The sequence below is a fragment of the Nannospalax galili genome, unplaced genomic scaffold (genome assembly GCF_000622305.1).
Source record: "Nannospalax galili isolate Female #2095 unplaced genomic scaffold, S.galili_v1.0 scaffold803, whole genome shotgun sequence".
Taxonomy (NCBI): domain Eukaryota; kingdom Metazoa; phylum Chordata; class Mammalia; order Rodentia; family Spalacidae; genus Nannospalax; species Nannospalax galili.
This window is the reverse complement of record NW_008349354.1, coordinates 2,128,241-2,152,044: the sequence shown is the minus strand read 5'-3', so window position 1 is coordinate 2,152,044 and position 23,804 is coordinate 2,128,241. Positions and strand designations below refer to the sequence as shown.

The 23,804-nt window shown below is 39.1% G+C and overlaps 1 protein-coding gene across 3 annotated transcripts in view; it reads left to right on the top strand.

Annotated features, from left to right (window-relative positions):
- The window catches only part of Ptchd4 (patched domain containing 4), a 190,674-nt gene that overhangs the window by 56,243 nt on the left and 110,627 nt on the right, over positions 1-23,804 (top strand). For all 3 annotated transcript variants that reach the window (XM_017801579.2, XM_029570223.1, XM_008846738.2), the window contains one exon: positions 7,631-8,111. In XM_017801579.2, the coding sequence (XP_017657068.1) occupies positions 7,631-8,111 (481 nt within the window). The remainder of the gene's footprint in view (positions 1-7,630; positions 8,112-23,804) is intronic.

Genomic DNA, 23,804 nt, shown 5'->3' with positions numbered 1-23,804 from the left:
TGCCAGTCACCGATTTTTTACTCAGGTGCTGAAGGCCTAAGGCCATATTTAGTATACAGCATATGGCTGTAAGCTAAGCCTATTTAGAGAAGAGATTCTTAGCCCGAAGAAAAGTTATAACAGCAGGACTTTCAGTACTTCTACCAAAAGGGGCACAGGGACTTGCTGCATTCTTCAAATGCTCCCACTTGGTTGGTGGCCAATTTCCTTAATGTAAGTCAGCATCACAGTTAAGTGTTGTTTGATGTAAAATATTTGTCCTTGAGTAGCCATTATAATTCCTAGGTGAACAAGTAACCTAAGAACAGTAATATTGCTTTTAATGGAACTTAGAGGGGATAGGGTCATTAAATTAAGTTACAGAGAAACAAAAAAAAACAAAAGCTAATTTTCATACGATACAGTCAAAGGGAAAACATGGATTTTCTCTTTGGAATTTTATTCTCCTTAATCAAAGAATTTAAAAGTGGACTTGGAAGGAAGCACAAAGAAAATTTTATCAGAGTTTGAGAAAAAAATCAACGGGACAGGCAGGCTGTAAATCTTGGCAATTGCCAAGAGGATGGAGTTGGAGATAAGAAAGAAAGTCATACCTTTAAGAAAGCAAGAAGTCCCATAAATGAAAACCCACAAGCAGTCATGTGGCAGACAAAAAGGCATAAGGGAGGGCACTTCAGAGAAAAAAGGCGTGAAAGCCCACAGTGTCCAGGAGAGCATGCACAGGCTTTGACCAGTATCCAAAAGGATAACAGAAAGTTATGCTTTTCTGAGTTTCTCCTGAGTACTTGATGATAGAAGAGCCACCAGTGACTGCAGTGGGAAGATTTTCTGGGAAGGATAAATACATTGTGTCATTAAGGGGATAATTAATCCTCCCACCTCCTTAACATGGCTTTATATGAATCAGCCTTCCTAAGGGCCAGTCTCTTGGTCAGGTGACTGACAGACCCAGCTCAATTAACTCTTAGTGGAGGAGTATGTAGTGTTTTAGTCTTTGGAGCCGATTGGAATGCCATGTCTCCACCCAGGGTTTGTGGTAGATTTTATTCTCTGGATCTGGGGGAAATAGGTTGTTCTTAATGGGCCTCAACAAACTCAGATATACATCCTTAATTGTCTGCAAGGTTCCCACAGGAGCAGGAGTTAAAAGCTTGAGATCAGTTAAGAGATGTGTTGAAATTAGGAAGTAGATATAATCCATTTCCGGTATGAAAATACTAGCGCCAATGCTAAAGCTGTTCACCAGAAGGGATTAGGGTCTGAAGTGGTGTTTCTCTCACACCCTTGCCCTCTTGTGTAGCCCCAAGACAGGGGTGCCCGTTCAGGAGAAAGCGAAGAGATCAGAACTTTTGTCTGACATCTCTGACTTCTAGCCGGGACAGGAACAAGGACATTTCTGGATTTTGGACAGGGCAAAAATGAAACTAGAGCTTTTCGGGACCCTGCCCACCCCATTTCTTTCTCCTATTGTCTTGAATACAGCTCACGTTTGATAGAGATGTTAACTCTACTTCTAGTAGTTGGTAAATGTACGTAAACTGATAAACATAGGAAAAACTCATTGTATTAATGCCAATATTCATTAAAGCAAACCAGTATAGTAGATGATAATAAAATGGATTTGACTATCTAAGAAATTAAGATCCTTATTGATTATTGACTATTTGCATCTAGGTAAAATGCAAAAATTCTATTTTTCTGCATGAGAAGAAGTCTCTGAAGATTTCTCAAAGTAAACAAATGGTTTTGTCCAAATTTAGAAAGAGATAAATAGCTTCTTGTTTCTATGGAAATTACCACAGGTCATCATCTTGTGTTTTCCATTCTTCCTATTCTATTTTCCCCCCTTATAACAGATTGTCTGAGCATACTTTATAGTATCTGATGACTTTACCACCATGGATTCATTAAATGAAGAGCAAGTCATAACTTTTGAGAGAATATGAGCCAAACTTTTTACCTCCTTTTAGATGAGGGAACTGGCATTCAGAAAAGCCAGGGAGCATCTCCCATCAGCTTGCTTACTGTTGCACAAGTAGAACTTGAATCTGTGACTTGGTCATGTATCTGTGTTCTTTACATCACATTTCAGGCACCTGCTGGGAGGTGGACTAATCCTAAATGGCAAAGTGAACAGAGTGTTATATAAACATCCCATTCTGAATGCTTTGGGGGCATTTTAACACTTTAAAATCCAAGTCTTGAAAATATGTGATTATTCTTTAAACAAATAAATACCTTGTAGGAAGTTGTTTACTCTTTGTTCGTTTATTTCTACCAAATATGAAGCCCTATAATGGAAAATCAAGATAATTCATGGTTTCATTTAATCCTAGTTTATACTTATGCTTCACATGGGGGAATTAAACAAAACATAGGTTGGGGAACAAATACGAGGGAAAAGCAGATTCAAATGAATGAACAAAGAAAACTTCGCATTTTAAAAATGTCACCATCTCTTTCACATACAGGAAATTTTTTTCAGTAATAAGACACAGATGAACATCAGAAAGTTTACTATACCCTTGCCCTATCTGCTTTATGGAAAATCAGTGAAATCTGAATCACAATTACCTTGGACAGGGGCTGTGCTGTCAAATTATTTTACAGACACGGAAAGCATCCAAATGTTAACCTAGCATCTAGACGAAACTGATATTGCACTTGCTTCCCTATAATTTCAAAGCACCATTGGATGGTGCTTTTATTTTCTCTGCACAACTTTCTATGACATTAATATCTCCATATTCTCTTATCACTTTGAGAAGATATTCTTTGATCCTAACTCTGCGTTTAATTTCCTCTTCTCAATAGAGATGTGGAGTAACTTTTAAAGCTACAAAGAAGTGGCTTTTGATAAAAACCAAAGGACCCAGAAATATTTTTTCCTTCACTGCTGTTAATGGAGAGAGAAAGTGATAGGATACATTATGATGGTGAGATAGCACCATGATCTGTAATTTTATCGATTCACCTTGCAACAATTTACCTACCAGAGACTGCCTTGGCTGACATTTTCTTTTGCCCCGTCAAGGACCACAAATCCTGAAGGGGCTTCCTAACTGAGCTCCTTCCTTCAACATCATCCCTACCCCAAAATCTATATACGTGGTGCATGAGTGTAAGAACTCCCAAAAGTTTATCCAGCCGTAATACTTAAAATCACCAGTAGTTTCACACTGACTCATGACTAAACCTAGCACTTTTATAAGGATTTCACAGCCCTATGAAGGACCCCTGTTTCTGCTTCAGCCTTTAATCTCATCACACCCCTCAGTTCCTTGAGCAGCTTGTGCTGTCCTGTGCCTTCAGGCCATGATACATGCAATTCTTCTCCTCTGCTTTACACTCCTGGTCCCTCTGTCTGTTGACTAGCATCCTGCACATGTCTGGTGCACAGTGAAGATGGAACAGGAGCATATGCTGAGGAAATGTTAGAGGAAACTACATAGATTAAAAAGGATAAAATTGTCTCGTATTTTCTGATCTTAGCAAAATAGTCTTTAAAATATACCATATAATTGGTAATTTGTGCTTGAAGGTAAATTCACTCCATTAAGAATTATAATGTCATGTTTACTATAAAACGAGTTAATCCTGGGCCTGGGGAAGTGAGCAAAATGGGAAAGGTGCCAGCTCCCAGCAAGTGTACATTCTATAGGAACAGGCAGAAAAGGACCAATTGAATGATAACGTGAGACCATTTCAAGTCTAAATATTTAGCAAGAAGTTCATAATATAGGACGATGCACCTAACTGACTTTAGGGAAGGACACATCCAATTTAGGTTGCATGATTTGAATAGTTTCTTTAACGCTAAGACCTCGATAACAGAAAGTAGTCTTGGTTTTAAGAATGCAGAAAAATATTCAAAGCTCATGGAATACAAATATCATGAGGTGGAAATTAACTCCATGTGTTCAAGGAAGAAGAAAGGCCGGAAGAGGTGGAGCAGAGGGCAGGAGACAAGGTCAGAAGACTTCTCCAGCTCTGGTCACAACTGGCTCTGCAGGCTTGGTACAGTGCTCCTGCACAGGTGTGGTGCAACTGGAAGCCAGTGGGAAGTCTTAGGTATAGAAATGATGTGATCGAGTTTAGCATTGTCTGAGTGGGTTCTAGCTACAATGTGGAGAGTGCATTAAGTAAGAGCAGAAGGACATCAAGGTGTTTACCGGGGACTCAAAGTTATCTTGTGTTATAGACACCAGTTCAGCTCCACCCAGCACTGAAATAGAGAAACACTAAAGTCAGCGTGCTACCATCTTGTCATATTTTAATTTTAATGTGTATCTTTATTATGATGTAAGGGTATTTCTAGACTCACAGAAATTTCAAAAATTTGTTTAAGAAGTTACTGTAATAAAGGAATAGATTGAATCAAAGTATGTGCTAAATGGTAGGCAATACTTTACCTAGCAGGTTGCTTTAGCCAGAGAGGAAAAAGTTGGAAATGGGGATCTACAGGTAAAATAAGTTTGACTCGTAAGGAGCATTTGAGGAGAGCAGAGTAAAAGTGGCTTCCGTGCCCTGACTTCATGAAGTTCTAGAAAGATCTGGACTTGGAATCAGAAGATCTGAGTGGGAACCTGAATTCAACACAATGTGTAACAGATATACCATCTCTAAGTTTCTGGATGACTCACTATCACATAGAACATCTCTACCATGAGACTAGTCAGACCTTAACCTAATGTGAAAATTACCAATTCATGGTTCTATTGGTTATAATGATGACATTTCTAACATCCCTTTCTCTTCAAATTCTTTATATAGGCAATTTTTCCATAGAGTAATAGAGCTAAAAACTTGCTTCTTTATCATTATAAACATCAGCTCATATATTCCTGTCTTCTCACATGCTTAATATGCAAATTTCTCAGGGCTGTAGTGAGTAAGTTGATTTGTCCAACTACTTGTTCGTGTTGTAACTACCCAACTGAATTTCATTTCAGGATGTCCAATATCTTATTTACTTTTTTCAGGTGCATACATTTAGACATGTGCAAGAAATTTATTCCTATTTATTTAAATATAGTGAGAGATGAGCCAATGAAAGTATATCTTTTAAAATATTTTTAATTAAAATGTAAATAAGGCAACTTGAAAAGGAAGGTTAGTAGCTGGTCAAACTCAATGAAGCTTGGTTATTTATAATATATATATAATGTTTAATTTTTTTTTTACTTTTGTCCAGTTATATGATCAGCACCTTCCTTAATCCATTATAATCTCCAAATGAGATGACACTTAAATCTCTACACTACACTGCTGCTAAAATTCCCTGAGAAGTCCTTTTGATGACAGAAATGAGCAATCACAAAGATTGAAAAATTCTAGGTATGTAGCAGTATCAAAGTTATACAGGAGCTGGGACATAATTTGTGAAAGCAGATTGACTCTTCCTGATTCATTGTTTTGTTTTTTTAAAAGATATATTTATTTTTAATTTTTTAAATTTATGTGTGTGGGACTGGAGAGATGGCTCAGCAGTTAAGAGCACTGGCTGCTCTTGCAGAGGACCTGGGTTCAATTCCCAGCACCCACATGGCGACGAACCCATCTTTACCTCCAGTTCCAGGGGATCCAAGCCCCTTTTCTGACCTCTATGTGTGCTGCATGAAATGGGTGCACCTACCTACATGTAGGCAATACACTCATACACATAAATTAAAAATAATAAATAATTTTTTGTCTTTTTGAAACAAAAGTATCTTTGTAGCCCCAGCAGGCCTGGCTGGCCTCAAACTCATGCCTGCCTCTGCCTCCCAAATGCTGCAATTAAAAGCGTGCACCACCATGCCCAGCATAATAAACATTTTTTAAAAATTAAAATAAATAGATTTTTAGAACATATACTCTTTCAGATGATTACATGTATAAGTTTAAAGTCAAAGATGGGATTTCAAAGCAAGAGAAAGAAAAACAGAGCCAAAAAATATGACATTTCAGAAAAAAATGAGCCAAATGAAGGAACAACCTAAGCACAGTGGGCAAATGCAAACTGCTCAACACTGGGACATGTCCAGTCTTTCCTCAGATCTTATCTACTGTCTTTGCAGCATCTAATGGTGCTACGAGGGACCTTGCAACCAAAATTTCAGTTTGATTTTTATAATGGAAAAATACAGCAAAATTACAAAAATGCCGTAGAAGTGGAATATATGCCAAGGGGTCAAAACCCTCCAATCAAATTCTTACCAAGAAATATATTGTTCAGGTGGAGTTTGTCAGATTCATTTACTTAAGATAGTTATAATTATTTAACATACAGGGGGAAATGGGTTCATAGAGTGACTATGAAAGGTTTCTCTTGTAGTATTTGATAATCCTACACAGTGCATCTGTACTCTGTGAACTTCTTAAACCTTTTCTGCTTGCGATGTACTCTGAAACATTAAGGTTGCTTTTGTGCATGCCCAAAGCAAATACAAATAAGTCTTTCACAGCTAGGTATCTGGATTAAACAAGTCCACAGTAATTAACTCATGTGTCGACCAGATAGCTCATGATTCTATCTAAACATTATGGTCAGCACATTAGTTAGTCTAGAGCCCACTGCTTTCTAGAAAGAACTCTTTGTATCTCACTCTGAATCTCCTCTTTTATTTCCTTGTGAGAACACCTTGGGTGAGCCACATACAAACGACTTGCAGCATAAACTTTTCTTTGTGCCTGTCTCTCACGCAGTGCCGAGGGCGTATTTTCAGTGTAATAGATCATTCTGCACCTGCTTTGGGGGTCAACATTCAGACACCCATTGTTTTTGAAGTATGGGACAACTATGACAAAAACTAAAATTTTCACATTGATTAAAATTTTGTGGTTTCTGTCAGGGAGTTCTCTCACTGGGTGAGAATTGTTTGTGTTTTTGTATCCTTCCAAGTGTGCTTTATAGAGGAATGATTGTTTTACAAAATTCCTAAGATAATGACATTGCTTATCCTACTTCAAGTCAAATTTTGAAACTGAGATGCTTTTTAGCAACACTATCTGAAAATCTTACCGGTTTTATTTGGATATTTTGTCCCACTGACATCTGTAGGGAAAGATCAATCTGAGTCAGAGGCAGGTGTTTGGAGGGAAGATTGTAAGAACCGAACAAGCGCTCATATCAAATGAAGGAAGCATTTCAGTATCATCACTTTGAACTTTTAGAAATGATCCTTTGTCCTGTTCTGCCCTGTTCACTTCTCCCTCCCTCACCCCCACCAATACAAATATTTACAGGATTATTTTAAATTTTGAAATGTTGTCTGTTCAAACCATGCTTTAGTTTACTGCTAAACCTGAATTGTAAACTTGATCTGCCATTAAGGAATCTAAATACATTGCCTTTTTGGAATGGGAGCATTGGGGGAATCCAAACAATAGGCGTTTTTGCACAGGACAAGTCTGGTATAGCTTTATTACACTCTGCACCTTTCATCCTGGGAACCATGCAGGGTGTCGTCCTATGTAGTTCCAAAATGTCTGAGAATGGAATCCTGACTTGCCTCTCCACCCACATCCTTTTCACAGTTGCCAGCACCTCTCTTTGCTTTCTTTGTGCTCCTTTACTTAGAATAAGAAACTTGTCCTTAGAGTGTGCATCCTTCTGGTAACCAAAGTCTCCCCTTTTTCTGTTTTCAAGGATGGGAGGAACAGTTTTATTGGACACCAGCTGGGCGGGGTAGTGGAAGTGCCAAACAGCAAAGACCAGCGGGTCAAGTCAGCCAGAGCCATTCAAATCACCTACTACCTCCAGACCTATGGCTCGGCCACCCAAGACCTCATAGGGGAGAAGTGGGAGAATGAGTTCTGTAAGCTTATGAGAAAGCTCCAGGAGGAGCATCAAGACCTCCAACTCTACTCTTTAGCATCCTTTAGCCTCTGGAGAGACTTTCATAAGACCAGCATCCTAGCCAGAAGCAAAGTCCTAGTGAGCCTCGTGCTGATACTGACCACAGCCACCCTCTCCAGCTCCATGAAGGACTGTTTGCGCAGTAAGCCTTTCCTGGGCCTCCTGGGGGTGCTCACAGTGTGCATCTCCATCATCACTGCAGCAGGAATCTTCTTCATCACCGATGGAAAGTACAACTCCACCTTGCTCGGAATCCCGTTCTTCGCCATGGGTAACTATCCATCCTTGTGGTAATCGGATTCTTACCGTTTTGGGGCAAGGTAGTATATTTCTTGAATTCTCAGGTGGAAATCTGTTTTAATTTTGCACTGGTGTGTCTGTGTGATTATGTAAGATTTTTCTTGAGGTCTGTGTCTGTTTTACCTTACTGAGCCCTTCAGGAATTTAAGGAATGAACAACCCATCCTTCCCTTTAAGCTGGTATGGTCAAATGTCTTTAAATGATACAATATTGGAAAATTTCTACTCAGTTTCCTCATGACAAATAGATTGGAATTATCAGATTAAAAAGCTAAGGAGCATAGTTGTGCATGGTGGCACACACCTTTAATCCTAGCACTTGGGAGGCAAAGGCAGGCTGATCTCTGTGGGTTCAAGGTCAGCCTGGTCTGCATAGCAAGTTCCAGGCCAGCTGAGGATAGGAGACCCTGTCTCAAAAGACCAAAAATTAATTAATTATTAAAAGAAATAGAGCCCGTACCTATTTCAAAGAGATTTGGGGCCTTCATCATGGGTAGACCTCAAGTTAAACATCATGAGTGTAAAAGTCTGAAACCCACTGATATGTCCTCATATATGAGACCTTCTAAAGTAAGCTCAAATTCATTTCAAAGTTTTTATAGAGTCCACTCTAGTCCTCAGCCTCTGTATAAAACAAAACTTGTTTTCCACCACTTAGATGTGTCATCAAACTTTTTAAAATCAAAAATAACTAGCATCTTTAATCAAGATTATGCCTTCATATGAGTTTTCTCCCAGCCACATACAATAATTTCCCAACCATACACATGTGTAGGTGTACATATGTATGCAGGTATGTGTGTGTGTGTGTGTGTGTGTGTGTGTGTCTATGTGTTCTTGCAAAATGGAAGATAAAGTCTGGGAATAAGCAAGAGCGAGAACTCCTCAGTGATAGGATGGTTGTGTCTTACCACTGATGAGATGATGCTGATATCTGTGGTATTCAAAGAGTTTTGTCCAGTGTGGTGTCATTGTGTGTATGTAACAACTTAGAAATTGATGCTCCAGGTGGTGAACTCACAGGAGCAAAAGATTCTTCAGCTGTAAAGTTACTGCTTTTGATTCCATAAATTAAATCAATTTTTAAAAAGTTACATCATAAAGTGTTAAAGGTACAGGCATACCCAACCTCCTTTTCTTCTTCCTTCTCAGTCATCTCTGTAAATGAACAGCACAAGGAAGTCCATGTTGCTGAGACTGGATGTCTGCATTGGGAATCCAAATTCATTATAGCTTATTAAGTTAGTTCATCTACTTAAGAAACTACTTCTTGAATAAAATGGAGATACTACTAATTTGTTTCTTTTTCAATGTAATAGAATATAATTAAACATAATAGTTCAAAATAAACACTTAACAAATACCTGTGAGTTTTAGTAATGCCTGAGTGCAGTGAATTCAGTAGTGATAAGGGAACAAAGTGATCCCAAGAAATTGAGTGTGCTAGAATTTGCATATCACCTCAAAATACATATTTATTTGCTTTATAAGTATCTTTTCTTCCCAAAGAACTATGAGAATTTTTTTTCCACTAATGATAATGATAAGTCTAAGACTGAATCATTGATACCTTTTATCCTTTATTGGATTTCAGGATTTTTTTTGAAACAGGGTCTCTATTTATCCCCAGCTGGAACTTGTGCTATAGACCAGGCTGGCCTCAGACACACAGAGATCCACCTGCCTCTGCCTCCTGAGTGCTGGGATTAAAGGCATGCCCCACCAGGCCTGGCTTGGATTTCAGTTTCTTAACTTAAAAAAATAACATAAGCTTTCTAAGAATCAGGCATAAGATTCATAAACAAAACATGGCATGCTCTGGGTTGACAAATTTAATGCCTTAGACCCTGGTGTGGCTTTGTTCAAAACCAGTGGAAACTAATTAGGTGATAGAAAAATTTTTTCAGAAAAAGTGGAATGATATTTTCTATATAAATGAGGTGGAAAACTACCTCTACTGATGCTAGATTGTAGTCTCCAGAGGCAGAACAGTGTTTTCATTCCTAGCAGCAAGAACACCAAAAGCCACAGTGAGGGAGAAGTCCAGATCTATGGAGCACTCTTTGTACCCATCAATGACCTTTACAATCATAAACCAACCCTGGACAGTGAGAATATAGACTTTAAGAAGCCAGGTTAGCAGCTAGGGAGATGACTCCAAGGTTAAGAGATTGTACGACTCTTATAAAGGATCTGGTTCAGCTCCCAGATGTGACAACCCCCTGTAACTCCAGCTCCAGGGTATCCAATGCCTTCTTCTGGCCTCCACAGGTACTACACTCATGAGCACAAACCCACACACAGACTATGCATGAAAAATAAAATCATTTACAAAGTAAGCCAGCTTTATGGTTACTCTCAGTGTTGCTGTAGTTCTGAGAGGAATATGTGTGCTGTTCTAAATGTGTTTGTTCTAAAGCACAAGGAAAGTAAGTCCTACAGACATATATTCCAGACTTTTGCTCTGTCAAAAGAAAATTTTATTTTCTGTGTAAAATGACTGTGGAAGTTAAGATGTCAAGATGTAGAGCTAGAGAATGAAAGGAATATTTCACAAATTTAGAGCCTATGTCTTCATCCCAGTTTTTTTTACTATCATTGTGTGTTATCCTAAGCAATCATGTATTGTCTCTTTGTCCCAGTTTGCTACTTGTTATCAAATTGTGAGGCTGCTACAATATAATTCATCTCATTATTTATTGAAGTTATAATTATGTTATTCCTCATAAAACCTTTTATGTTTTTTTATTAATCTCAAACCTCTAACCTACTGCTATCTAGAGAATGGGAGAGAGAGAGAGAGAGAGAGAGAGAGAGAATTATGCATAGGAAAAACCACAGCCTTGCGGAGAGAGAATCAAATATGTGAAACTATGAGTTAGAGAAAACATTGTGTCTGTGAAAGTACCAAAGGAGAATGCAATGTTAAATATAAATAAATTTAGTTTGTCAAATGTATTTGCCATTGGTATACACAACATTGGCTGAAGCAAACCCTTGGTGAATTAGTTTACAAAATGACAAGACTACATAATCCAAAACCAGTTGGATATAAGGGAAAGAGGCCCAACACTTCATGTGAACCTTGATTTCTATCTCCATCTTCCCAGAAAGATTTTGCATGCTAAGAGCTCAAACTATTCACCCTCACGAACATCATCCAAAGAGCCGTGTGTATCATACATGGTATCTATCTTACCAATGAAAGCAGACCTGCTGACATGTCTTTCATTGCGCATGTTCTTGACTCATCTACCTGTTTATTCTGCTTTTTGATCAACTTACTATCTCCATTGTCATCTCAGAGGCACATATAATGCACCTAAATAGCCTACCTTTTTTAAAAATTTTATTTATTAATTTTATTTTTTGTGTATTGCCTGCATGTAGGTAGGTGCACCCATGTCGTGCAATGCCTGCAGAGGTCTGAAGAGGGAATTGGATTCCTCTGGAACTGGAGTTACAGATGGTTGTTAGCTGCCATGTGTGTACTGGGAATCAAACCTGAGTCTCTTGCAAGAGCAGCCAATGCTCTTAACCACAGAACCACCTCTCCAGTACCCACCTCTCCAGTGTAGACAATACACTTTTTATAAACCAGTGCTAATTGTTGTCCTTTCTCCTGCTGTTCACATAAGCAAATTTGTATTTGTCAAGTTACATGTTCCATATTTGGGGTTAGAAAGGAAGATGACTACAGGAACACAGTCTCTACATGTTCATGGACAAATCTACAATTAGAATAAAAACTTTTGTGTGAAATGACTCCAGTTAGCTCAAACCTGATATATTTTCTCTATTCAAGCATAAACTCATAAGAATACTACTAATTAAATTTACAACTCATTGCTGGCCTTCATAAAAATCTTCATTTGCTGGGACCTGAGAGAAGTTCAACAGTTAAGAGCACACACTGCTCTCCCAGAGGACCCAAGCTTGGTTCCCAGCACCTACATCAGGCAGTTCACAACCACTTATAAGTCTAGCTCCAGGAGATTCAATGCCCTTGGCCTCTGCACGTGTACACATAATTTAAAATAATAGAAATATTTTTTTAAAACTTCATTTGCTTTACATGTGTATGTTCCTTCTTTCTGGATGGGGAATTTAGGCTGAAACACATGAAGATGCCAAGCTGGCTCATGTTTTCCCTTGATGGCCTCCTATAGACAGTTCCCAGGACATTCGCTGCTATCTTGTTCTATCCTTTCTGAGCTTCCATTATATGGTGAGAGTCTCAGGTTAGTCGCCTTGACACATAGAGCGTTAGGCTTTTGCAGATGATCCCAAGGTTTACAAACATGGGTTTTTGCATCTATCAAACTGAGGACCATCTTCATTTGTTTATTAGCTGGATGTATATTTATTGAATGCCTACTATATCCCAAGAATTTAGGGTTATAAACTGAAAGACATTGAACAGAATGGACCAAGTCATTACCCTCATGGATTTTACACATTAGGCCCAACAGAGGGAAGAAACAGGACAGTAAAATAAATGTAAGCTTCATCATATTGACAACCTTCCATAACTTCAGGTCAAGGGGAATCTGACACCCTCTTCTGACCTCTGCAGGCATTGCAAAACACAGGTGCACTTACATACATGTAGACAATACACTCATACACATAAAATGAAAATAATAAATAAAATATTTTTAAGTAGAAAGCTAAATCAAGTGAAAGAAAGAGCCATGTAGGAATCTGAGAAAAGGTGTATATATGGCAAAGAGAATGATATGCTCAAAAGGACTGAGACTGGGCCTGGCTTATTGAGGTTGAAGAAGAGGAAGAAAGGGAGTGTTGCTGGAGTAAAGTGCACAACTTAAGAGAAGGGCTCAGGGAACAGTACAGAGACAGATCACATGGGCACTGACAAGTTCATTCTTTAGATTTTTATCTGGGTGAGGCAGAGTGTTACATGAAGCATTTTGAAACAGGAGGGTATGATCTGGCACATTATTAAAGTATCTTTAGCTATGTTGTATGAATTAGTCTGTAGTAGGTCAAGAACCATTACAAGGAAACATTGTTATATTCCTGGCATGTAGAGGTGGCATAGCATAGCATGGGAGCAGTGACAGGGTTAAGTATGGATTCAACTCAGAATATGGACCCAAAAATCAAATTTATAAGATTTCCTGAAGGATTGACTATGCCCTATAAGGGAAAGAAGTGTCAAAGGTAACTCTCAGCTTTGCAGCAAGAATAATTTACCAACTTCTGTTGTCATTGACTGTGGTATAACGATCATGAGAGAAATGAGTCCTGTGTTAAGTGGAAGGTCATCAAAAGTTGGGTTTTGTATCTGATAAGCCAGAAACACCTCTTGGGCATCCAGCTTAAGAAATGTATAGTTAGATACATAAAGTGGTGAAGAAATCAGGTTCAGAAATTGAATCTGTAAGTGGTAGGTAGAAATACAGATCTGTGATTTGTCATGGCATTGCTAATACTGAATAGCCTGGAAGTCCATTAACATCAAATAGAAAGAAAAATAGAGATGGAAATAAGACTGGAACATGAGCCTGGAGTATTCCAAAACTATGAGCAGATTTGGAAGTTGGGATGATTCAGAAAATGAGCAATAAAAATGATTAGGCTGCAAAACAAAATGAATGATGGCCTGGAAGCAAAGGAAAGAAGATGCTTCCTGAAGGAACAAGAAACCAGTTGTTTAAAAACCTGCTAATACCAATACCATGTGTCCAATGAGAACTAAGAAGTGGCTGTGTGATGGACTTTGACAAGAACTGCTTTGGGGAATGGTAAGGGTGAAGGGTAATTAAAAAAGAAGGCATTTGACAGAGCTTGAAGAGAAGGAAGAAAAGACAGTGAGTAAAAACTACAAACTGACTTTGTCTTACCTATTTTAAATGGAAAGGAACAATCTCCATATGTGGTAGAAGAAGGTCAAAAGAGAGAAAACTTCATAGTGAAGAAGGAGGGGGAAGAGGAAGAAGAGGAGGAGGAGGAAAAGAAGGAGGAGGAAGAGGAAGAAGGGGGAGGAGGAGGAAGAAGAGGAAGAGGAGGAGGAAGAGGAGGAGGAGGAAGGGGAGGAGGAAGAGGAAGAGGAGGAGGAGGAGGAAGAGGAGGAGGAGAAGGAGGAGGAGGAGAAGGAAGAGGGGAAGGCAGGCAGAATGAGGAGGAGGAGAAGGAGGAGGAAGAGGAGGAGGAGGGAGAGGAGGAGGGGGAGGAGAAGGAGGAGAAGGAGGAGGAGGGGGAAGAGGAAAGAAATAGCAAAGGCAATGTCATTGGGCAAAGGAGATGCTGTGTTTAGAGCACATGTGGGTCATTGCATTTTTATGAGCAGAGCCAGTCCCCAGAAAAGGAAAGGCAGCATATGTGGACAGATGCAGACAGCTGGTGTGTGGAGGGGTGCAGGCATGCATGGGGATGTTTTCTTCTGTGACTTCAACTTTGTCAGTGCCTTATGAAGGAACTCAGCAGCAGAGAATAAACTGGAGGAGGGAGGTATTGATTTATTGAAAAAGGAAGGCAGTATGAAACAATTACTTGGAAGATTCCAGACCGAATTTAATAACTAGGAACCACCAAGGACACATTTGAAGTTTGTATTCCTGGTTTAAAAAGAAAGTTAGTGAGCAGCTGACCTTTTAACTACCAACCACCATAGCTATATGAAGAAGTTGATTTGGAATTGAGTTAAATTTGATCATAAAAGAAGCCTTCTGACATTGACACATGATATTGTTATCTATGAAGTTCATGCTTGAGAACAACCCCCTCAAATTAAACACACACACACACACATCTCAAGGTTTACAAGTTTGTGTGGGGTCATGTTTATAGCTTTCTTGGGGCACAAGAACAGATTGAACACAGCTAGGCTGGAACACATCCAAGGTGGGGTCTTGTTCATATGACTGGTTCCAAATTTTAGATCTCTGGAAGACGATCTCATCTTGAACTTTTAAACTGAGCATCCAAATATGGCCTTATAAGCACAGTGGTCTCTGAATATTTGGAGTTTGTATGTGGCACCCAGAAGGTCCTAAAAAGCATATTTCAAGGAGGTGAGGACAAGCTGCAAGGCTAGCCTACATAGAAATTTTCATTATATCAAAGCAGTCATAGTCTCCTGACTGCACCCCAGTCAAGAGAGCTAGCCAGGGTTTGACAGTGGGTTTGACTCCTCTATCATGAGGAGATCCTTGGCCAGATAATGTTGTGGAAGAGAGTATAGAACAGGAGCTAAATTCTGGTCATCTTTGGAAGATACAATTTGTTACAGAGCCATAATGTAAGTGGAAAAGCTATGATAGAATCTACAGATGTTTGATACAAAGGTTTTAAGAAGAGCTTATGCTAATGAAAGTAGCTATACTCTGATCATTCTAGTGTGGGAAACAAATGTAAGATTGGGGATATTGGGATTTCAAAGTACTAAATGGTCTGGGTATAGAATGGATGTTATCCTTGTAGAAAATGACATTCAAAACTATGCCAGTAGTTGTGATGGCTGTATGGAAACTGAATCACTAAGTTCATTAACAAATGGGAAAAACTGTCTCTGAGGTCTGTAAATGAGCACCAAACCTAGAAGGAACATTTTGTCCAATATTGTTATACACTTCACAGGTGTGGGCATTTTCATGAAGCATAAAGAAACAGTACCCATTACCATCCATAAGGATAAAGGTGATGCACATAATGCCCTCAAGCCCAGTAGCAAAGGAAAAGTGGACGACTAGAACATTCTTCAAAAACTTTCGTGGAAGCAGTTTACTCAGAGGACAGCCAGTTTTAATTAGAGCAAAACATACAGACATCTAGAGAGGAGATTTGTGAAGTAGACAATCTTCGTTATGAAACCCTGACTTCAAGAGCACTTTTAGGAGGTTAAGAGGGATGAGAAAATGATCAGATCAAGAAATGTACAGAAATGTATGAAAATGTAAGTCCCAAGAAAATGTCTGAGTCTCTTACACAGTAGTTAATGATCCGCAAGACAAGATGTGTGGCAGCAGTAGTTATGCCCCCAGTCTTCCCATTTAATTCAAAGTGAAAGACATCATCATTGATCTCCATGTTCCAGAAATCTCCTCTTCCTCCTCTCCCTCTTCCTCCTCCTCCTCCCTCCTCCCCCTCCTCTTCCTTCTCTTCCTCTGTCTCTTTCCTCCTCTATTCTTTTTCCTCCTTCTATGTCCTTCCTCCTCCTCTACCATTATCCTTCCTCTTCCTAGTCCTCCTCATCCTTCTCCATTCTTCCTCCTACCCCCCCCCCACATACACCACCATCTTTCTGCATCCTATGACCTGGACATCACTATACAGCACATTTGTAGTTGGGGTGTCCTTGGCTACTCTGTGCAAGGCCATGAGTGTTTCCCATTTCTCCTCCTGGTTCAGCTTTCTTCTTGGAATTCACATTATCTAAAATGTACTTTTTAACTTGTTCCTTATCTGTTTCCCCTAAGCAGAATGCAGATCCACCCAAGATAGATATTCTCCTTGTTCTCTCCGCTGTTGTTTCCCATTAGAACAAACAGCACCCAACATAGAATGTGTTATTGATTAAGGAATGGCTTCTTGGTCCTTCTCAAGCGGGTTGTGATCAATTAGAGGGTCATTAAACCAAGTTAATGTGTCATGGCATCATTTATGCTTGATTTAGGACAAAAGAGAATAGAAAAGAATGGGAAATATCAGAAAGTCTATATACAGTATTTTCTCACATTTTTCTCAGTTTCATATGCAGGTACACAAAAGATCATGATGTAAAGGGTATTTTTTAACATGGGCTATAGTCAATATTGTCTTAAAAAAGGAGTCTAGAATCTTCCTTGGGCTAATGTCTAAATACATTGTGGGGGATATACTAATGAAGGAGGCATTTTAAAGAACTCATCAAAAACTCAGGTAGCTTCTCTTCTTGGTCCTGCTTGGAGTGGAGTTAAGATAGGACTGGGTTGCCACAGTTTACCATGTCTAGATCACATGATACATGTCATCTTATCTAAAACTTCTCCTCACTGGGGGCTAGAAATGTGACTGCTTGGCATCTTTATTGTTGTCTAAAGTACTCCCAGAGGGCATTCTTCAAACATTGCCTTATATTTTTTTATAATTCTTAAGTTGCTTAGAGCAAGAAAAACCTAAAGGGTTTTTTGTTGTTGTTATTTTTAACTTGACTCCTATAGTCTATCGTTTAATTTTACTTTCCTTACATTGATTTCCTGTTTTTCTTTTATAGCTCTGACATGACCCCCCACCCAGGTGCATTTTAATAAGTGAGGACATTGTCTTGCTGCCCTAGTTTCATTTTCTGTTACTGTAATAAAATACTCTGGATAAAAGCAACTTAGGGGAGAAAAGGTTTATTTTAGCTCACAATTCCAGGTTACAGCCCATTACTATGGGGAAGCCACCGTGTCAGGAACTTGAGACCGTTGGCCATGTCACATCCACAGTCAAGAATAGAGAGAAATGAATGCATGTATGCTTGCTTGTTTGTGCTTAGCTCCATTTTTACACTCTTACACAGTTCAGGACCCCCTGCCTGGGGAATGGTGCTGCCCACAGTGTGCTGGGTCTTCTCATATCCATCAGCTTAACACTTTCTCTAACAGGGATGCCTACGTGTCATCTAATGCAGACAGTCCCTCACTGAGCCTGTCTTCCCAGGTGATTCTAGGCTGCGTCAAGTTGACAATTAAAGCTAACCCACACATTCATTGAATTTTTTGATGACATTTTGAAGGCGATTTGGGAAAAAAAGAAGTTGGACATTAGATCCCAAAGGACTTTTTCCAGAGAGAACAGATTATAATTTTAGATTCAACTGTTTCTCCATTTTAAAAAATGGTATGTAGGGTTGGAGAGATGGTTCAGTGCTTAAGAACAGTTCCTGCTCTTGCAGAGCACCAGAGGTCAGTTCCCAGAACCCACATGGCATTAACAACCATCAGTAACTCCAGTTCCAAGGTATGGGGCACCCTCTCTGGCCTTCACAGACATTGCACACACATGGTATATATGCAAAAACATTCATACACATACAGATAAATAAACAAATTTTTAAATGTATGTGAAAAGCAAGCTAAATGCCCCACTTCATCAGATGAAAAGTAAATGAGATCACAAACCAAACAGCTACAAAGGGCTCCGTACCTGAGGATTTTGAAATGAGACTTAAAGAGGGCATAGTGAAGACTCAATATAACACTTTGAAAGTGTTGAGTAAAATATACTTTTAGCTAATAATGCTCTCCAACATTAGTTGGAATTACAGACTGACTCCTGACTACTTAAGGTTTTACATAACCTTTAGAATCATCTCCAAGTCTTGCATTTTTTATTGTTAAAGAACTTCCTCAAGTAGTGACCCAATTTTAGGGATGAGAAATACTATTTCATAATGTAACTTTATTCAGTGTGAGGTGTATAGATCAATTCTGGTTGTCTTGTTTAATTTGAGGCCAGTTGATATGTTAGGTTAAACTTTTAAAATGGAAATACTTAAAATAACCCTCATGCTCCTCTTAACTTTCTGATTCTTGAATCAGATGGTGAGTCAGGATTGGATATTAAGCAGACAGGGAAGTGAGTGGAACAGCAATTTATCCAGTACATGGTAGAATAATTAATGCGCCAGATAGCTTCAGTTCTCCAAATTGGACATCTAAGCTGTCCTCAAATACAGATCCATCAAAAACAACCTCAACAATCCTCATTAATTAAAGTTGATTTGGCTGTCAAGTCAGAAAGTTCTAAGAAAAATATTTCTGATGCATGACAGCTGCAACTGCCAACCAGAATGCAACTTTCTGCAGCACTGCTTCAAAGCAAACACTGCCATCCACAATCTGGAAACGTCAAGCCAAGAACACGGTAATGCTTATGTCATTTCTTTGCCACATACTTTCTATTGCATCTTTGAAGTGTTTCTACAGGTGTGACATTTATTTCACACTTCAACCTCCCCTCCTGTAGACAGCTTAACCTAATTTAAGAGGTTAGAGGAGATGAGAGACCATGATTGCCAAGAAAACTCATGTGAGAAAGTGCCAAGAGATTCCTGTGATTTTGACATACTCTGTAAACTTAACTGTTTTCCAGTGTCTGTGTTTCACACCAAGAAATTGTATGATAAAGACAGTGAAGACAGGCAGCGTCAGCATCACATTAACTAAGTTGACAACCGATGAAAATTCTAAGCAGAACATCTGTTCTGGTAACCTGTCCAAACAGTGGGTTACGGGTAACCTTTAACAAGGCTTCGCTTTCCCTCCAGGTGTATAAAACACTCAGTTATCACTCAGAAAGCTATGTGGTGAGCATGGATTAGAACAAAGTGGTATTTCTAAATATCCGTGTTCCCTCTCAAGCCTGCCATCAAAACTCTCCCTCTCAGTCTCCCAGATTCACCCTCATTCTTCACTGGAAAGTTATCTATACATGGTGTAGTTTCCCACCTTGCTGGACTGGATCAGACTACGGTGACCTCATCTTCTTGTTAATAAACTCCTCTAAATGACTCAGTATTGCTCATTTGGAACTAAGCAAATAAAATTTCTTTTGATACTAGGAGGCATTCTTTTTCCATTGGTTCTATACCAATCAAACCCATTTAATCCTCATGGAGTAACCATTTTTTTCAGGATTTCAGAGTGTTTGATGTTCTTCCCCACTGGGTCTTCCTTACAGCTCTCTCGGACAGTTTTCCTTGAGGTTGTATGTCTTAGTTCACTTAGTACATACCTCTAGCAGTTCTAATTCTCAATCTTATCCTGAAAACAAAAAATCTGAATGTGCTATATCCATCTACCCTGTCCCAATGCTTTTTCCAACACTGTAATCACAAATCTCAGCACTCTTACACTTTAATAGCAGTCTGACTCAGCAACAGCAGTTCATCCAAGGGGGCTAATGACCTTCCTTCTTCTCGATGTAAATTCTAAGTCCAACCTGTACATTCATGGCTCTGACCAAATGAAAACTAATATATCCAAATATACAAGGATGATTTGTGTCTCATGATGGCCCCTTTTCTAGAAATTCCATTTCATTTATTCTAATTTTCAAGTCTCCTGGTTTATGGCTTTATAAAAATGGACCTCCCAAATCAGGACTGGCTGCTTGATTTCCATGATTGCTCTCTCCACCCTTGTTTGCGTGCCTATTTCTACCTCTCCTGTTAAGTTTCAAAATCCTCATTAAGGATCCGCATTACTTGTGTATCTTCAGCAAATAGACGAGGGGCTAGCATGATGTGGGAGGGATTTTTAAATTATTTCACACTGACTGAATGGAGTGATGCTTTGCCATTTGATCTACTGTGCACACCTGGCCTTAACCTTGGATCTCAACACAGGAGTGCCAGGCTCTGACTACATGAGCATCACTGTGTTTTCTTTCCATCTTTTATTTTTCCTAATCTTTGCTCTGGAATACTGACTTGTGAGGCCTGGATGGCTCATTCTCCTTGCTGTGGCATTTTTTTGACTTTGGCCAATAAGATTCATTATTGGAAGAAGATAAGGAAGAAGGAAAAGAGAGGTTAATATTTTTCCTTCCTGATCTTGCCTTCACTTCTGTGGCACTGGTACAGTGACAGGCAGGCATTCTTTCATATCTGCAGCTCTCACTGGGCCCTGATCACACTATTTGGCCACCTTGTTCTGTAGGACTTAACGTGAGTAACAACTTCCTGCTATTGATAATGTCAAGATGCCAGCATCCTTTGGTTCAGTTTGTTTGGGGTTTTTCTATTGGCTCTGACCATATCTATACAAATAGTTCCTTCATGTAAGTCTTTATTTATACCACTGGAGGGATTTCTGTGTCCTGCCAAGCCTCTTAGATCTGCCAGGGGCTTAAGAGATCACTCAGCAGTTAAGGGCACTGGCTGCTCTTCCAGAGGACCCAGGTTTGGTTCCCTGAACCCCCACAGTGGCTCACAGCCATACGTAACTCCAGTTCCAGGGGATCTGACACCCTCTTCCTGCCTCGCCTGCCATTGCACAACACAGGGGCACTTAAATACATGCAGGGAAAACACTTATACACGCAAAATAAAAAATAGATTAATTGTAAAACTTAAACCTGCCTGACATGAAGAACACCCCTATTACCCAGTATCTGGCTGAATGTGAAGTCTTACCCAGAAGCCCATTTGCATACCTTACCTCTTGTCAACCAAGTTTTTTTTTTTTTTAACTTACAAAAAAACGTTAAGAGAATTTCATACATGCATATAAGGTGTTTTGGTCAAATCCATGCCCACTCTCTCCACTCCAACACCTCCATATTTCCCCATCACTTTTTTTCTGACAGCTTCGTGTATACTTTCTTTCTTTCCTTCATTCTTTTTTTCTTTTTTAGATGGGGCTTTTTGCTACTTTAACATTACTCCTCTGAAGAGGTAAGCCTAAAATCTTTTAGGGATTAGATAAAAGCTCCCAAATACTTTTGACATTTTTTGGCTTTTGGAATAGAGTATGTTACTAAGAGGCCCAAGGACATTTTTACTTTTAGCCAAGAAACTGGCTACTTTTCTTTGGGGTCTTTTTTACCCTAACTGCCTAGCCAATTCCTACCTCCTATTTTGATCACACCATCCTCTGAAGAGGTTAACCAAATTGCTGATAGGGAATCGGGATGCAGATGGCTATGGCTTCTTCCATGCTGAACAGGGATGCAGAGTGAGACAATTGGTGTACCCCTTCAATGGGTCTATCTAAAAGACTCCCAAATTGTGTAATTCTTATCTGTATGGAGAAAAGAAAGTCCTTGACTGGTGAATAGGGGATGTGAAGGAGAAGTAAAGTCAGGAGTAGCTAGCATTACAAGTTCAAGATGGAGAACGAGAAAAAAGTCAGAACAGGGCAAATTTCAAATCATATCAGAGTCCGTTGGGATTTAACACGGGCTTCTGAAAGTATCCCTCTATTGGGTTCTTCCTCATTTTTCTTTTGTTTTCCAAGATTGAACTCTAGAGTGATGGATTCAGGATTTGTTTACAGGTATTTTGATAGCTGTTGGAGTAGTTAGAATCAGTGTCAGTTACCTCTCAAAAGCTTCTAAATAGAGTGAATATCCATCATTTTAGAACAATAGCTCGTTGTCTCCTTTAGCTACAGGTAGGCACTACATTACTGGAGACCAAGATTTGAAGTATTGCATCTAGCAGCACTTTCTGATTAGGAACAAAATCATCAATGAGAAATAATTGTATATATAACTTTTTATATAGATTTAAGCCTAATGTCTGGGACGTGTAATCCCTGGAAATCTTGGAACTCTTAAAGAAATATACTGATGACTTTACTCTTTGGTTATACTTTCCTTTTGGGTGTTTAAGACCACACAGTTGGCCCAAATAAATCAATTTATATTTACATTTAAGGTCATTTGAGGATCTGTTCCTCAGGGGTCACATGAGCTTGGGAGGAGCTCCTGGCTCCTTTCTTTTACTTGTTCCATCTATGTGAAGATAAGTCAAAGGTCCTGCTTGACCATGCCTGGCTTCACTTGGAACCATGCATAAGATGTTTCATCTGAATTGACCCTTCTCTTTGTAGACTGGACACTGGTTCAAGTCTATCTTGTGGGGTCTCCATGGTTTCCCTGAACAAGAGGACAGGTGACATACCACAGTTACAGGACATTTTGAGAGATGTTCCATAGTCCCCTGGAACTTAGTCGACCTTGGAGGGCAAGGGGCAGAAACTATCCTTTAAGTCCCTCTGACCGGATTAATATAGGCCTCAATGTATGGCTGTTAAACATCCAATAAGGTTAGTTCCACCAGTCTGGCACTTTTAATTACCATGTGCTATGTAGATAAAGCTTGGGTAAAAAAAACAAATATTCTCAAGTAAACCTTGACTAGATATATATTTTGTTCCTTAAACTAGTTGACTAATCTATGACCTTAGAAAATTTAAGATTATGTGTATATTATTTTTGTCTCATCCTTTATATATCATAACAAACCTACACAGACCTTCATCACTTGCTTAGGGTTTCTCATTTTTTCTGTCTATTTTGGAAAATATCTCCATCCTTATATCCTTTTAACATCTTTTACATTCCCATTTTCTTTTTTTAATAATTATGAGACATAATAGCATTAACAGATAAATTTTCCATTTGTTGTGAGAATTCTTTTCCTGGGGATACTAAACAATGCTTATTAACTTTTAAGGTTCTAATGTCAAACAAGTGTTTAAATAAAGTTTTCCTGGGGAACCAATGAATTTACTGACCTTATTTACCGAGATAACTGAAGGGTGGCTGAGGTGTATGTATGACCTGAGGGTATGTACACTGGAAAGCCTTTACACAGCATGGGTCATGCCATCTCTTCCTAGCATCCCTCAGATTGTATATTTTAGCACTCCCCAAATCCAGGAGACCATGAGTGATTATGGCCAAATATCATACAGTTGGCTGTTAAGAGTGGCTGGATACTCTGCTGAGGGGCCAATGATCCTGCTTGGCCCTCCTTTAATGAATGAGCACAACCATCAATAAGCCCAATTGTGATGAAACTTAGAGATCAGGCACAGGCAAAGTCGTGATGATGATAGTTATTTCATGCAGAAGAGACTTCTGTACAGCATCATCTTATTAAAAGGACATGGAATTTAAAAGGATTTGGTTCTAGCCTCCACATATGAGGGAGAACATATGCTGT